The 15,419-nt window shown below is 38.8% G+C and overlaps 1 protein-coding gene across 1 annotated transcript in view; it reads left to right on the forward strand.

Annotated features, from left to right (window-relative positions):
- Bloc1s5 (biogenesis of lysosomal organelles complex 1 subunit 5) overlaps positions 1-15,419 on the forward strand; it is a 48,715-nt gene that overhangs the window by 18,603 nt on the left and 14,693 nt on the right. The window contains exon 3 of the mRNA XM_042687158.1: positions 8,866-8,995. Coding sequence (XP_042543092.1) covers positions 8,866-8,995 — 130 coding nt within the window. The remainder of the gene's footprint in view (positions 1-8,865; positions 8,996-15,419) is intronic.

Raw genomic sequence — 15,419 nt, forward strand, 5'->3', positions numbered from 1 at the left:
GGCAAGGATGTCCACTGTCTCCACTCCTCTTCAACATAGTCCTAGAACCCTTAGCCAGGGCAATAAGGCAAGAAAAAGACATTAAAGGGATCCGCATAGGGAAAGAAGAAGTGAAACTATCCCTTTTTGCAGACGACATGATACTATACCTCCACGATCCCAAAAACTCCATCCCCAAACTTTTAGAAATCATAAGTCACTTCGGCAAAATAGCAGGATACAAAATAAACCCACAAAAATCAGTTGCCTTCCTATACACTGATAATGCACAGGAAGAGAGGGAAATAAAGGGAGCAACCCCATTCACAATAACCTCCCAAAAAATAAAATATTTAGGAATTAACCTAACCAAAGATGTAAAAGAACTATTTAATGAGAACTATAAAAAGTTAAAGAAAGAAATTGCAGAAGACACTAGGAAATGGAAAGACCTCCCATGCTCCTGGATAGGCCGACTTAATATAGTAAAGATGGTGATACTTCCAAAACTAATATACAAATTCAATGCAATTCCTATTAAAATCCCAATGACGTACATCACTGAAATACAGAAAACAGTCCAAAAATTTATATGGAACAACAAAAGACCTAGAATAGCCAAAACAATTCTAGGGGATAAAGACAATATGGGAGGGCTATCCATGCCGAACTTCAAACTCTACTACAGAGCTATAATCACAAAGACAGCATGGTACTGGCACAAAAACAGACCCGAAGACCAATGGAACAGAATAGAAGATCCAGATATAAATCCACAGGCCTACAGCCAGCTGATATTCGACAAAGGAGCCAAAGACATACAATGGAAGAAACACAGCCTCTTCAACCGCTGGTGCTGGGAAAACTGGGCAGCCACATGCAGAAAACTAAAAGTGGACCCCAGCCTCTCACCATGCACCAACATCAACTCAAAATGGATTAAAGACCTTCACATTAAACCTGAATCTCTGAAACTACTACAGGACAGAGTAGGAGAGACACTTGAACTAATAGGCACAGGAAGGAACTTCCTGAACAGAGTCCCAGGGTCACAACAAGTTGGAGAGAGACTCGACAAATGGGACTACCTTAAAATAAAAAGCTTCTGCACAGCTAAATCTATCGCAACTAAGCTAGAAAGACAACCAACTAATTGGGAAAAAATATTTACCAGCAATATATCAGACAAGGGGTTAACATCCTGTATATACAGGGAACTCAAGAAACTAATCCCTCCCAAACCTAACAAACCAATTACTAAATGGGCAAGGGAACTAAAGAGGGACTTCTCAAATGAAGAAATAAAAATGGCAAAGAAACACATGAGGAAATGTTCATCATCCCTGGTGGTGAAGGAAATGCAAATAAAGACAACCCTGAGATACCACCTTACCCCAGTCAGAATGTCCCACATCCACAAATCAGCCAACGACAAATGCTGGAGGGGATGTGGAGAAAGAGGAACCCTGTTACACTGCTGGTGGGAATGTACACTTATACAACCACTTTGGAAAGCAGTCTGGAGGGTCCTTAGAAAGCTAAAGATTGACCTCCCTTACGACCCAGTCATACCACTTCTAGGCATCTACCCTGAACAACAGGAACCAATATACAAGGACACGTGCACCTCCATGTTTATTGCAGCACTGTTTGCAATAGCCAGGATATGGAAACAACCTAGATGCCCCACCACAGATGAATGGATCCAAAAATTGTGGTATCTATACACAATGGAATATTATGCAGCCATTAGAAATGACAAAATAATGGCATTTGCAGGGAAATGGATGGAGCTAGAAGGAATCATGTTGAGCGAGGTAAGCCAAGAACGAAGAGACAAACGGTACATGGTCTCCCTGATAAGTGGATGCTAAATCCAAAAGGTTAGGTGATACGATAAAACTAACAGGACTTAAGAAACAAAGAACTCCCGCTCATCTGGTTGAACCACTACTAAATATCCCCATGCTGCTGATCACAAATATGGTATATAACATGTGAACACTGTTATATATTACAGACTGTGGTAGACAATTTGCTCCAGGGAAGTTAGAATGAACTTGTGACTTTGAAATTATGTAATCATTTAATCACAATCAAAAAAAAAAAAAAAAAGAACCTCGGGGAAGGGAGGGAGGGAGGGGATGGTAGGGGGAAAACAATGGAGGGGGTAACAATGTTCAAGAGGAAGTGTACTCATAACCTCACTCATGTAACTGTAACCCTCTGTATAGTAGCTTTACAATAAAAAAAAAAAAAAAAAAAAAAAAAAGTCCTCCATAGGGTATAGAAAAAAAAAAAAAAAGTTAAAGCTGAAGTGAAAGTATTCAGGAAAAAGACATGTTAAAATTTATTTTGAAGGTGAAAAATCCAACAAGAATAAGTTAAATTGAGAATAGAAAAATTTAGCTGGGCCGGCCCCTATCCTAGCTTACCTGAGAAGCTGAGATGTAGGGGAGATTGAAGTTCAGGACCATCCCTGGATCTACTTGAGACCCTTAACCAGACCAGCCTAGTCAGAAAAGTTCAGAAGACTCCCATCTCAATGGAAAGAAGCTGAGTGTGGTGACACATACTTATCATTCCAGCTACAGACCTAGATGGATTACAGTACTAGGAAGTTTTCCAGGCAGGAAACAAGGCCTGATCTAGAAAATAACCCGTGCAAAAAGAGCTTGAGGCTAGGTTCAAGTAAGTGGCTGGAGACATAGTTCAAGTGGTGCTTGCCTAACAAAAATGACTTCAAATCCCTGCACCACTTTTAAAAAGCAAAACAAAGAGACAAATCACCAGATACCAGGGGTCACACCTCTATCCTATCTAATCAGGAGGCTAAGAATAGTGGTTCAAAGCTAGCCCAGCTAGAAGAGTCTTATTTCTAACCAGCATTTTGCTAGACTGGGATTATGGCTCAAGTGGTAGAATACTGGCCATGAGTGAAAAAGCCCAGTGAAAGCACAACACCCCGAGTTCTAGTTCCACTGCCAGTACAGAAGGAGAAGAGGGGAAGAGAGGAGAGGGAAAAAAGGAGAAAGGTTTTATTAATTATTATTATTCCATATTTTTAAAAATTTATTATTATAATGGAGGTACACAGGAATTACAGTTTCATAAGCTAGGCAAAGAGTACATTTTCTTTTGGACAATGTCACCCCTTCCCTTACTCTCTTCCACTATTATTATTTTTAAAATTATATTTAAATTGATATACAAAGGGATTTCAGTCCAACATGTCAATTTCAAGAAAATATTACTGAAAGAAAAATATTGAAAAATATTGAAGAGCATTCTGCTTTCTGGGAAGATTAACCTGGAATAGCCAACACTAAGGATTTTCCACTAGCACTACTGGGCTTTAAAGAAAACAGGAGTCTTCCAAGCATCCAGGAAAAATGACTAAGTTCTTTATTAGAGGAAGAAAATCCAGTTGTTAACAGACTTATTTGTGTTATGCTAGAAAGCAAGGGAGCAACAATAAGAGCTTTTATATCTACCCCAACTGATCCCTAGATATAGGAACTGCAAACACTTAAGGTTACATGAGGACTGTAGAAATGCTGTACAAATGAGCTTTTCCTGAGGAATCTATTGACTATTGTAGAACATAGTTTCAGAAAACCGAACTGACTGTAGATACTCTTTCCTAATAAAAGTTTCTAATCATTAGTATGTGGTTAGTTAAGACTTAAGAAGGGTGTCAAGAGAGAATGTCATGTGCAGTGACTGTACTGACAGTGATCATACCATATAACTTATCAGAAACTAGAAGCAGATGGGGAGGGGGTGTGTGCAAAGTAGGGTATCTTCACTAGTTAACTCAAATACTAAAACTCTGATATTGAGGGATGAGGAAAGATTAGAGCAAAAAAAAGTTATCACCTAATATTAATATTCCTTATAGTGAGAATAAATGGATGTTGGGCCCCAACATGGAGGTTATTATGTACAAGGATATAATATAAATTATTAGTATAAATATCCATGAGAACAACACTGCTCATTTCTGAAAATATAGTCTTTAAGTTACAATTGATTTAGGATTGTTTGCCTTTATGTTGGCACAGAAGTAACTTTCCTCTGAATATTTTGAATTTGGATTCTTTCCCAGGCTAGTGATAGGTGACCCAATCTCCCCTGCCCTGATTGGCAGAACAGTGAGCCACAGCTCTTAATCAGCTATGAGATCTCTGGAGGAAACAATCAAAACTGCAGAGGACTGGTTGCTAAGCTAGTGAGCTCTTTGGTTAGGTCTAGTCTGTGTGCATTTGATTTATAATGTTTTCACCTTAACGTTGGTTTGGGGGGATGTAACCCTCATCATAAGCTTCTCTATTTTTTAGAAAGTACGATTAAAAAGAGAGCAAATAGACCACATTATCACCTAGAGATTATACGTACTAAATATATGTATACAGGTTTAGATCCTTATACGTAAAACAGTTGTTGGACACATTTTTAATTACCTGAACAAGAAGAAAATGATGGAGGAAATAGGGTGCGAATAGGTATAGAAGTTAGACACCTTTCAGCATATTTTGTCTTATAGATGTAGTTTTGGAGCAATGTAAGTATTTTATGTAATTTAAAGCAAAATTTAAGAAACAGTCACTAAAAATCAAGTCAAATGTATGAAGAAAATATGTTTCTGGTTGGTAATATTGTGACTCAGAAATTATTACAAGTGACATTAAAATACAATTATTTTACTATATACTTTTAATATAATATACCTTCAAAAGGTAATAAAATTTTGTAAAAATACTTTATAAACTATTTTCAGTAATCATTGTGTCAATGTTGATATTGATATTTTTAGTTAGTCAGCAATAAATTAAATGAGAAATTGTAATAGTCTTTGAAAACTGTAAAGAAACAGAATAGACAGTAATTTTTTTTTTTTTTTTTTTTGTGCTGGTCATGGGGCCTGAACTCTGGGTCTGGACGCTATCCCTCAGCTTTTTAGCTTGAGGCTAGTGCTCTACCACTTGAGCCACAGCATCACTTCCATCTTTTTCTGCTTAAGTGGTGCTGAGGAATTGAACCCAGGGCCTCATATATGCAAGGCAAGCACTCTACCACTGAGCCACCTTCCCAGCCCTAGAGACAGTAATTTAAAATTCTATAGTCCTAAATTTAAGTTTGACTGTCAATGTTTAGTTGTATATCATGTTTTTTGGGGTAATTTTTTAGACAGCCTCTCCCAATGTAGCCCAGTCTGGCCTCAAACACATATGTCTCTTGCCTCTGCCTTCCAAGTATTGGGATTACCACATCCATCTTATTGTTAACTCTGAATTCTATCTCTTAATACAAGTGGTGGATCAAAAGCAGAGTACAGGATGATGTGGAACATCAGGTCATACCAGAAAGCAAAGATTTAACAATATTGGAGTTCTGTCTGAGAAGTCTCAGAATTGGCTCCCAGGGCCAGTTTGAACAGGCTCCCACCAGCCAGAGCTAGGACAGTGTGAGGAGTAGTGTGATGAATTCGAGGGAGTCAAGTAAGTTTAATGCTAGGAGCTGTGAAGTTGTACACAAGCAAAAACTCTTTCCCATCACCCTTTGGACTAGTAGGGAAATAATTCAGGGAAAAATCAGGTGTCATCTTTCACCTTCCATATGTGAGCATTTCTCAGAGTAATCATATAGTTGTTGAGGGTCAGTTTCTCTTACCAAAGTATTCCTTCTAATAAATAAAGATAAAATGCTACCAACATTTTGTTGAGAGTTCATAACCCACCTCTGACCTTTACATGCAAACAGAAATGAAACTAAATCCTGAATCTTTAGTTCTGATGATGTACAGGAGATGGAAGAGACAAAAGAGTATGTTAAATTAAAACAGTTTATGGCTCATTACAGAACAAATAAATGGCATTTCAACAAATTGCTAGGAAAGAACATGATAGAAAAATATGTAGATTAAGAATTATGAAGCATCTGGGGCTGGGAAGGTGGCTCAGTGGTAGAGCGCTTGCCTTGCATGCCTGAGGCCCTGGGTTTGATTCCCCAGCACCACATAAACAAAAGGAAAAAAGCCGGAAGTGGAGCTATGGCTCAAGTGGTAGAGCGCTAGCCTTGATCTGAAGAGCTGAGGGACAGCTCCCAGGCCCAGAGTTCAGGCCCCACGACCGGACCCCCCCAAAAAAAAAAAGAATTATGAAGTATCTTAACCATTGTATCTTAACCAGATGCAATATATGAATTTTAATTAGTAGAAATAAAAACATTTATAGGACATTTGAGGGAATATAAATACTGCTTTGATATTTAATGATATTAAAAAAGTTGGCTGAGCTCCAATGGCTCACAACTGTAATCCTAGCTACTCAGGAGGCTGAGGTCTGAGGATATAGATTTGAAGCCAACCTGGAAGGAAAGTCCATGAGGCTCTCATCTCCTATTAATTACAGAAAAAGCCAGAAGTGAAGCTGTGGCTCAAGTGGTAGAGTGCTAGCTTTGAGCAAAAGATGCTTAGGGACAGGCCCTGGCCCAGAGTTCAAGTTCTTGGACTGGCAAAAAAAAAAAAAAATCATGGTGTGTGTGTGTGTGTGTGTGTGTGTGTGTGTGTGTGTGTGTGTGTGTGTGTGTGTGTGTGTGTGTGTGTGTGTGTGTGTGTGTGTGTGTGTGTGTGTGTGTGTGTGTGTGTGTGTGTGTGGAGAGAGAGAGAGAAAGAGCCTTATTGTATCTTTTTTTTTTCCTCCTAGGAGGAAGGCATATGTTGACATAATTACAGTAAAATGATATAGTATCTGGGATTTGCATCAGATTCTCTAGGGGAGATGAGCATAGTGTTATAGAAGGAGCAAAATCAGTCATGAACTAAGAATAGTTGAAGATTACTGATAAGGCCTTGAGGCCCTTATGTTATTCTCTGAACTTTTGTTAAATTCTAAATTTGTCATTATAAAAATTGTATAAGAAGCTAGCCACAGCAGTTTCATAAGAATGACTTAAAAAAACAAGTCAAAAATCCAAGCTTGCAATAGACATTTTCAAATTTACTGTCACAATATAAAATGCTTTATATTAGTTTTATGTTTGTAGGAAAATTTCAGAGATAGTACAGAGTACCCATATACTTTTAACCCATTTTTCCCATTATTAATGTCCTGTATTATCATGACACATTTGTCAAAACTAAAGAATTCATGTTGGTATGTTACTATTAATGAGATACCAGATTTTATTTAAATTTCACCAATTTTTCTATTATAGTCTTCTTTCTATTGTGGCTCTACTCAGGGTACCACTTTGCATTTAATTGTCATGCTCCCTGGTCTTCTTTGGTCTGCGTTGGTTTCACAGTCTTTCCTTGCTTTTCTTGACCTTGACAGTTTTGTACTCAGCAGATATCGTACAGGATGCCTCCAATTTGCATTTGATGTTTTTCTTAGGATTAGATCAAGTTTATGGATTTTCAGGGAAAATACCACAGAGATTAAAGACACATCTCTCCATATCTCATTTGGAGGCTCATGTTATCAATGAAGTGTCACCTAACTCTGTGAGCCGTCAATTGTACAATTGAGATAACATTTGCCAGATTTTTTTCCCCGCTATAAATTGAAGATTTTTCTCCCTTTTCTTGTTATATTCTTTGAAAATAGTCACAAATTCTTTTTTTTGGGGGGGGGGAGGGTCCATTCGTGGGCCCTGAACTCTGGGCCTGGGCGCTGTCCCTCAGCTCTTCAGCTCAAGGCTAGCGCTCTACCACTTGAGCCATAGCGCCACTTCCGGCTTTTTTCTTTTTTGCTTATGTGGTGCTGAGGAATTGAACCCAGGGCCTCGGGCATGCAAGGCAAGCACTCTACCACTGAGCCACCTTCCCAGCCCGATAGTCACAAATTCTTGATCACATTCAAGTTTGTGGACACTGGAGGGTGCTTAAGCCTTACTTTTGGGGGAGAGGGCTGTGACAGAGTCTCCCCAACCACCCCCAGTTTCAGTGACTCACTAGAATGCACAAGACACATCATATGGACATATTCATGGCTAAGTTTTATCCTGGAAGAAGGATTCAGAGCAAAATGAACAAAGGAAGAGAGGTACATGGAAGAAGTTTGGAGCAAACCAAGTGGGATCTTCCAAGAGGCTCTTCCCAGTAGAATCCCAGAGGAAGTGCACCATACCCCCAGAAACTGATTGTGGTAGACCATATAAAGTGCAATCTACCTGGAAGCCTGAAGCCTGCCCAAGCTTAGGAAGCCAGTGTTTGTATAGGGCTAATAATGTAGGCATTGTCTACATGTACCAGGATTCCATGCTCCCAGAGGAAAGAGATGTTCAGCACTAACCACATTCTTTGTACAAACAGCTTAGGCATAGTGAGCCCCTTATAATTTGTGGAAAGTTCTGTACCAGTGTAGAGAATTGTTTACTGCTCAAGTTTCCAGTCTCCTCTAGGGCCAGCCCTGAACTTTCTAAGCATAGGCTTTCACTGTTCAGTTTTTTCTGTGTGGAAAGTATCTATAATCTATTTACTTTTGTCATCTCTTATTTTGAGAGAAAAGGAATCAAAAAATGTAATACATAATAATAGAAGCAAATGGAGTTTGAAATCAGATAAAGCATCTGATTTAATGAAAGGGTGTCTTTTGGCGAAATAGGTAAAAATTTAAGCCTCTGTTCTTTTAATGTTTTATTGCCCATTTTTAAACATTGCTGTGAAAATATTAGTCATATTGCAGCTCCTGGGAGCATTTCATAATAAAAATAAAAAAACGCCTCTAGGTTGCAACCTCACTGATTGCCAAATAAGTAGAAGAAAGCTGTGAAAATTTCAGTAATAATAGTAACATAACCAAGATTTAGGTGGGAACCTCAGAAAGTAGTTACTAAGACTGAAGACACAATCTGTACTAGTCATTTGCTTTGTTTTAATAGGAAAAACGTAATCTGCGAGAATTGCGGGTTCTTGAAAACCTAAAGAACATGATCCATGAAACAAAAGAACATACTCTTCCCAAATGCAGAGAGACAATGAAGGACAACTTGGAGGAAGTTCTCCAGAGATGTAAGCCAGTGACTTCTTTGATTTTGATTTTAACTTGAAATGAATGCTATACCAGAAACATTTTCTTGACTGTTACAGTGGGAAATAGAAAGAGGAAATTCCAAATGGGACTATATGGGAGGGAAGCCCAGTCACAGAAAGTACTTGTCTGGTGGTGGTTGTATGTTGCCAATGATGGTAAGAACATTAATCTTCAAAACAAGATATGTGTATCCACAGTTCACAAGACAGTCCTTAGGATGTAAGAAAATGAAACTCTTTACCTTCAAGAAGTTAATTTATAAGAAAGTGTTTGATGAGCAGGAATTAGGACATAAATGAAGCTTCTTTTTTCAAATAAGCTATTAAAGGTCTTAGCTTTTTCCAAAACATAATCTTTTCATAATTAATTATTGCTTTACGCCATTAAGCAAAATGTTTTCATGCAAAGAGATAACTGATTAAAAGAATGTTAATGTTCTTTAATATCAAAACATCACAGAGTAAAAGAAGCTTTATTTCTGATTTCAAAATTAGAAGTTTTCAGAAATTCATGTTATATTGAGTACTCAGTTTGTGCACTGGCAAATAGTGATGGATTACTGAAGTGCAGAATGCAGGAGGATGTCAAGAGTGACCTATAGTAGACTGACTAGCAAGAAGGTAGCAGAGGGACATTTGTTAGTGATGATGGTCCTTAAGTTTGTGTGTTAGTCCAGCTTAATGGTCTTTTGTACTCTAATGCTAATAGAGGCTGGAAAAGCTCCAGCTCATATTTGGTTTCTTTGAGTGGAACAGCAAAAAATCTAAAATTGACTTGAAGCTTTTGCATTTTATTACAAACATACTCTTTTCTCTAATTCTTCCATATCCTTAACCCTTACAAGCATTTTAGATCCTAAACTAAAAGGAAAACTCTCATCTTTATTCATCAGAATGTTTATGTGTGAAACAAGATGAGCCTGTAATGTCTTTCCCACACATTAGGTATATAAAAGTAAACAGTGTGGGTCCCTTGCCATGGGATGCCTGGCACTGCCTCAGGACGTGACCCTCAACAAGGCTATGCAGATGTGTCTCTCAACCTTGGAGCAGAGCCATGAACAAAATACATCTCTTTTCCTTATAATTTATCTGTTGGCTTCAAGATGGGATGTAAGGTTTTTGTTTTAATCTAGGAAAGATCTTCTTATATGGGTTATAGGTGAATGCTGTGTCTCTCAACTGGACAACAGGACTTCTAAGAATTTGAAGGATTTTGATGTATCACGTCCTGTTGTCATTTTATCACTGTTTGCAGTTGTACCAAATAACACCAAGCCTTGGGGATCTCATGCGTATATGATAACATTGAAAGCTCTAGATATTAGTCTGAATTCACATCCTCTGGAATGGTGGAGTATATTTGTAAAGCTGTGTCCAGTTGTACAAATAGTAAACGTATTATGAGAAGCAATCAGAAGTCTAGGGGTACTTTGTAGCAGTGCTGTTGGAGAAGGGGCTTAGGTAAGAGGACCCTACGAAGTGACCAAAGAGAACTTGGAATTCAGGTATCCAGGCAGCCACATTCTAGAGCTTGCCCCAACTGGCAAACTTGTCCTGTGATAGCAAAGAAAATGGCATATTTTCTTGCTGCTTTCTGGTTTTTTTTTTTACTGGTTCAGACTCCAGAAGATCCTGCAGAGAATGCCTCTAGACATTGGATCCACCCTGGACCCAGACCTTAACCCCAAACCATACCCTGAAGAAGTTTCTAACCCTTTACATATAGAGATTGGCAGTGACACCTGGCAGCTCAGATGAAGACAGCAGGGATCCAGACACTGCTCAGACTCCTCCAAGCCAATCCTAGGTACCAACAGTGGTGGGTGCCCAGTCGGCTGTGCCCATTCCACTGAAAAGAAAACTGTGTTAGGCTACAGCAGCAGCTGAAAAATCAGCATGTGCTCTAACTGCCATGGATGCCAAGATGCCCACTTTATCTCAGATAGATAGAAGCTCCAGCTGGGCCTGCAGAAGAGCCATCTTTGCTGTGTACCCACATGGATCAGTCCATAGCAGCTGAGACATGCTCAGCTTCAACAGAGGCATCATCCCACAACATGGGAGAGCAGTTCAGCATGTTGTTGTACATGTGCCCATGGCATATGATAACGAATGAGCTCAGGGCACAGTCGATGATGCTTGATTTGCCTTGTCCTCACCACTTGAGGACAGAGTGGCAGCTGAAGGGGCACAACACAGGGCAGTTGATCTGTAGCTGGAGGATTTCTTGTTCACGGCATTCAATACAGACTGTCCTGTACTTGTGTCAGAAGATGAATAGCCACAAGAAGATGATCTAGGATCTAGTTCAGGATACCTGACACAGATCTGTGCCACCAGATGCCAAAGCACTGCTTGTGAAGAAAATCCTCTTCTACCAGTAGCCAATGTTTCAAAGGCATTCCACATTCCAGCTGATCTCAATCTTGAAGTGTTGCCCATGTCATATAGGACAAGTGGACCTCCAATCTGTGACTGTTCTTGCTGCCCCACAAATCTAGCAGGCTCTACAGACTGTCCAATATAGACCCCTCTTTACATGCAAAGGCAAATTAGCTCCAGCAGATATATCCCAGTTTGATTGCAGTTTAAGACTGGGAGCTCAATTTAGGGTGTGAAGGTAGAAACTTCGAAACTCCTGAGCTCCACTGAGCACCACCTGAAGCTCAAGTACTTAAAGAAGTCCTTTTCCCTCCTTGGAAGTTATCTGCTGTTTGTTTTTTTCCTGCACGTAATTTTATGATTGATTTTAATAAGTTTACTGTTTATTAAAAAAAGTATGAAATGTATTATAAACCTGTGAGCAGCTATTTTGACTGTTTTTATTCTCAAGATCCAGTTATATGAACATTAGCTTCTTTAAAAGCAACAAAAAGAATCACTGGATTGGGAATCTAGACTGAAAATATATTTTCTTGACTAGAACAATTAAAACACTAAATAATGAAGTTAGTAGTTTGGATTCTAACATCACTGCAATATCTGAGTCTTATTGTCATCTGTAGAAAAAAGAATGTAGAAAAAGACAATGCTGTTTGGAGTGGTTTTCCTTGTTGAACAGGAAAAGCTTCAGTACAACTCCAACATGAGGATTTTCTTGCCTGTTTTGCTGAGCATCACTGTCTGCAAGATTCAGAGTGCTTAAAAACTGACCTTGGTCTGCTAGCATTTCTAGCAAATTATTTTTGTTTAAAACGATGTTTTAACCACATGTTAACTGATATGTTAACTCATTCTATTGAATGATCAGGTAGTTGTGTCAAATTATTCATGGACTATTCATGGATTATCTTCTCATCAAAGCACATCATAAGCCTAGTGATGAATTTTGTTTTGTGCCTATCAGTAGAACAATTACACATACACACACATACACATACACACACATATATGTATATGCATGCTGTGCTTCTGCAGATGTGAATCTTACTCCACTGGTCCAAATTTGTGCACCACTGAACTATATCCCCAGCCAGGGAATTTTAATGTGTATATATTGGTATTGGGGAAGGGCCCTGTGTTCTTGCTTGGCTTTTTTTCTCATGGCTGATACTTTATCACTTTTTAGTCACAGTCAAGCCATTTTTAACAGAAAGAAAACAAAAAAAAAATCACACTAAATAATTACCTAAAAGTAATCATTGCTTTGGTGAGCTTCATTCTGAACATCTCTACATATATCCAAATAGAAGGATAAACAGAATAGACTATAGAGGTGCTGGCTGATTGGGTAGAGGGGAGATGTTATTTTATGTATCTGAAGTTTACACATAGATGTGCAGAAAGTAAGACAGTTTTACTAGAATGTGCATGTGCCTGTGTGACGCAACAACTGGGAGTGCTGAGCTCCTGGAGTAAGGTTTTGCTTAAGAGAAAACCATCTGACAGATTCTCGACTTTCTTGAAAGTCGTCCATATAGGCCGCTGAAAGCCTGAGACAGTAGGCCATCACTTTATGGCCATTGCTGCATGCCACACTAGCCAGATGGCCAGATTGCAGAAGAAGGCCTCTTCCTCAGGGAGTCACTCAGAAAGGAAGAGGCTTGCTTTCCGTAGTCACGTGATTGTTTTAGATTTTAGAGAAGCAAATTTTATTAGTTTACCAATTCAGAAAGTATTATATGGCTGAGAGGTTAAAATGCAAATTACTTCACAGGGTCTGAAATTCCAAAAAAAAAAAAAATGGATATTCTGTCCAAACATAGTATGTAATCCTGTGGAACAAAGTTCTAGCTGAATTCTTAAAGGTTGGAAGAATTGACTGAATAACCCAGTCCTATAGCTCTTTCTTTACAATAAGCTCAGGATGATCTGAAAATGTTGAAGCAAAATTGGGTTTTAGTTACATTTACGAAGTCAGTAAGAAAAGAAAAAAACGCAAGCAGGAAATGATAGAACCAGCACTTGGGAAGAATGATGTAATACTAACATGCCAGAAAGCAAGTAGAGCTAATCAACTCCTACTTTGTTTTCACTTAGAAAAAATAAGTAAAGACCAGGAACCTAATTTTCAGTCCTTAAATATTATCCTTGATACAACTAAAATTAATGATTACTGATAACCATTAACACAGCTTTTTGAAAACAAAATCCTCCTCTTCCCAGAAGCAGAGGCTTAACATTTCTGACAGAGAAATCACATTCTCTGCCCTGCTGTGGAAATCTGACCTCGTTGGGACTAGCCTGGATTGGAGTGGAAGACAGAACTGTAAAACAATTGGTGAACCTCCAGTTTAAGCAAATGCAAGTGCATGTTGAGGTACAGGTGCACACACCACTAATGAAGGAATGTCATCTTTTAGGGAAGGCTCTCCAAAGGCAGTAAACTTGAGCCGAGCTTTTGGAGGAGGGAAAGCTTTTGAAGGCACTCTCAAGCTAATACACTGCATAGAACAATAGTAGTGACATGCCTTAACAGTGTGTGTGAAGAATGCCTGAAAGTGGCTTTTATTTATTATCCCATTAAATTATTCCATCTTGTTCTGGAGTCCCATTAGTTTTTATGTTCATTTTAGGAATGAGGAACTGAGGTGCTGTGGGCCCAAGAGCAGCCATATGAACAGTGCCTAGGAATGACTCTGAGAGAGGACATCCCCAGAGCAGTCACCCTAGGAGGCTCAAGCTTAGGTTCACTGAGGCTGACTCTTAGGACTGCACATCCTTACTTGGTTGGAGTGACTGAAATTAATGTGTTAAATGAAAATACTTGAGAACTAAAGAATTAAAAATATTTTTATGAGATAATAAAAGTAGGAAAATAATTGAGCCAAGTGTTTATAAAGTCAAGAAGCATCTGGTTTGGAATGCTGTTTCCTGTACTTATTTTGCCATCTTGAATGACATACCTCTCTGGAATTCAGTTTTGTTTTTTTTTTATTATTGTGGAAATACTGTACAGAGGAGTTACAATTACATGGGCAAGATAATGAGTACATTTCTTATCAAGCATTGTAGCCTCCTCATTTGTTTCCCCTTCCCATCCCTTCCCATCCTCTCCCTGCCCCCCTAATCCTCCCCGCCCCCCCCCACGAAAGTTGTAAAGTTCATTTTCGACATAACGACTTGTACATCTCATTGTTGCAATGAGTCCACCTGTATCCCTATTTAAACGATTTGTTTTTCCCTTTCCCCTCCACAAATTATACCGACATCAAATACAGTGAAAGCAGGGGTTATATAATCTTATAAATGTGTTAGAAACAATTGCATGAAAGAAAAAAAACATTTGAATACATATCTTAGGGTTCATTTCCCTAACGTCAACTTATCTGACCTTTTTCTGCTTGACTCAGACATATACTAGATATTGCAAATAAGGGAAACCATGGGACCTATGTTTCTTTGGGCCTGGCTTACTTCACTTAATATGATTTTTTCCAAGCCTTTCCATTTCCTAACAAATGGGGCAATGTCATTCTTTCTGATGGAGGCATAGAATTCCATTGTAAATATATACCACATTTTCTTGATCCATTCATCTACTGAGGGGCATCTGGGTTGGTTCCATATCTTAGCTATGGTAAATAATGCTGCAGTAAACATAGTTGTGCTGGTAGCTTTAGTATGGTCTTGTTTGTGATCATTTGGGTAAATGCCCAAAAGTGGGATTGCTGGGTCATAGGGGAGCTCTATGTGGAGTCTTTTCAGGAACCTCCATACTACTTTCCAAAGTGGTTGAACACGTTTACACTCCCACCAACAATGCAGTAAGCTTCCCTTCTGTTCATATCCCCTCCAGCATCTGTTGTTATTAGAGTTCTTGATTATAGCCATTCTAACTGGGGTGAGGTGGTATCTCAATGTTGTTTTGATTTGCATTTCTTTTATGGCTAGGGAGGTTGAGCATTTCTGCATGTGTCTATTGGCCATCCTTCTTTCCTCTTCAGAGAAGTTTCTCTTT

This window comes from Dipodomys spectabilis, unplaced genomic scaffold, assembly GCF_019054845.1.
Source record: "Dipodomys spectabilis isolate Male_0828 unplaced genomic scaffold, ASM1905484v1 ptg000104l, whole genome shotgun sequence".
Lineage (NCBI taxonomy): Eukaryota > Metazoa > Chordata > Mammalia > Rodentia > Heteromyidae > Dipodomys > Dipodomys spectabilis.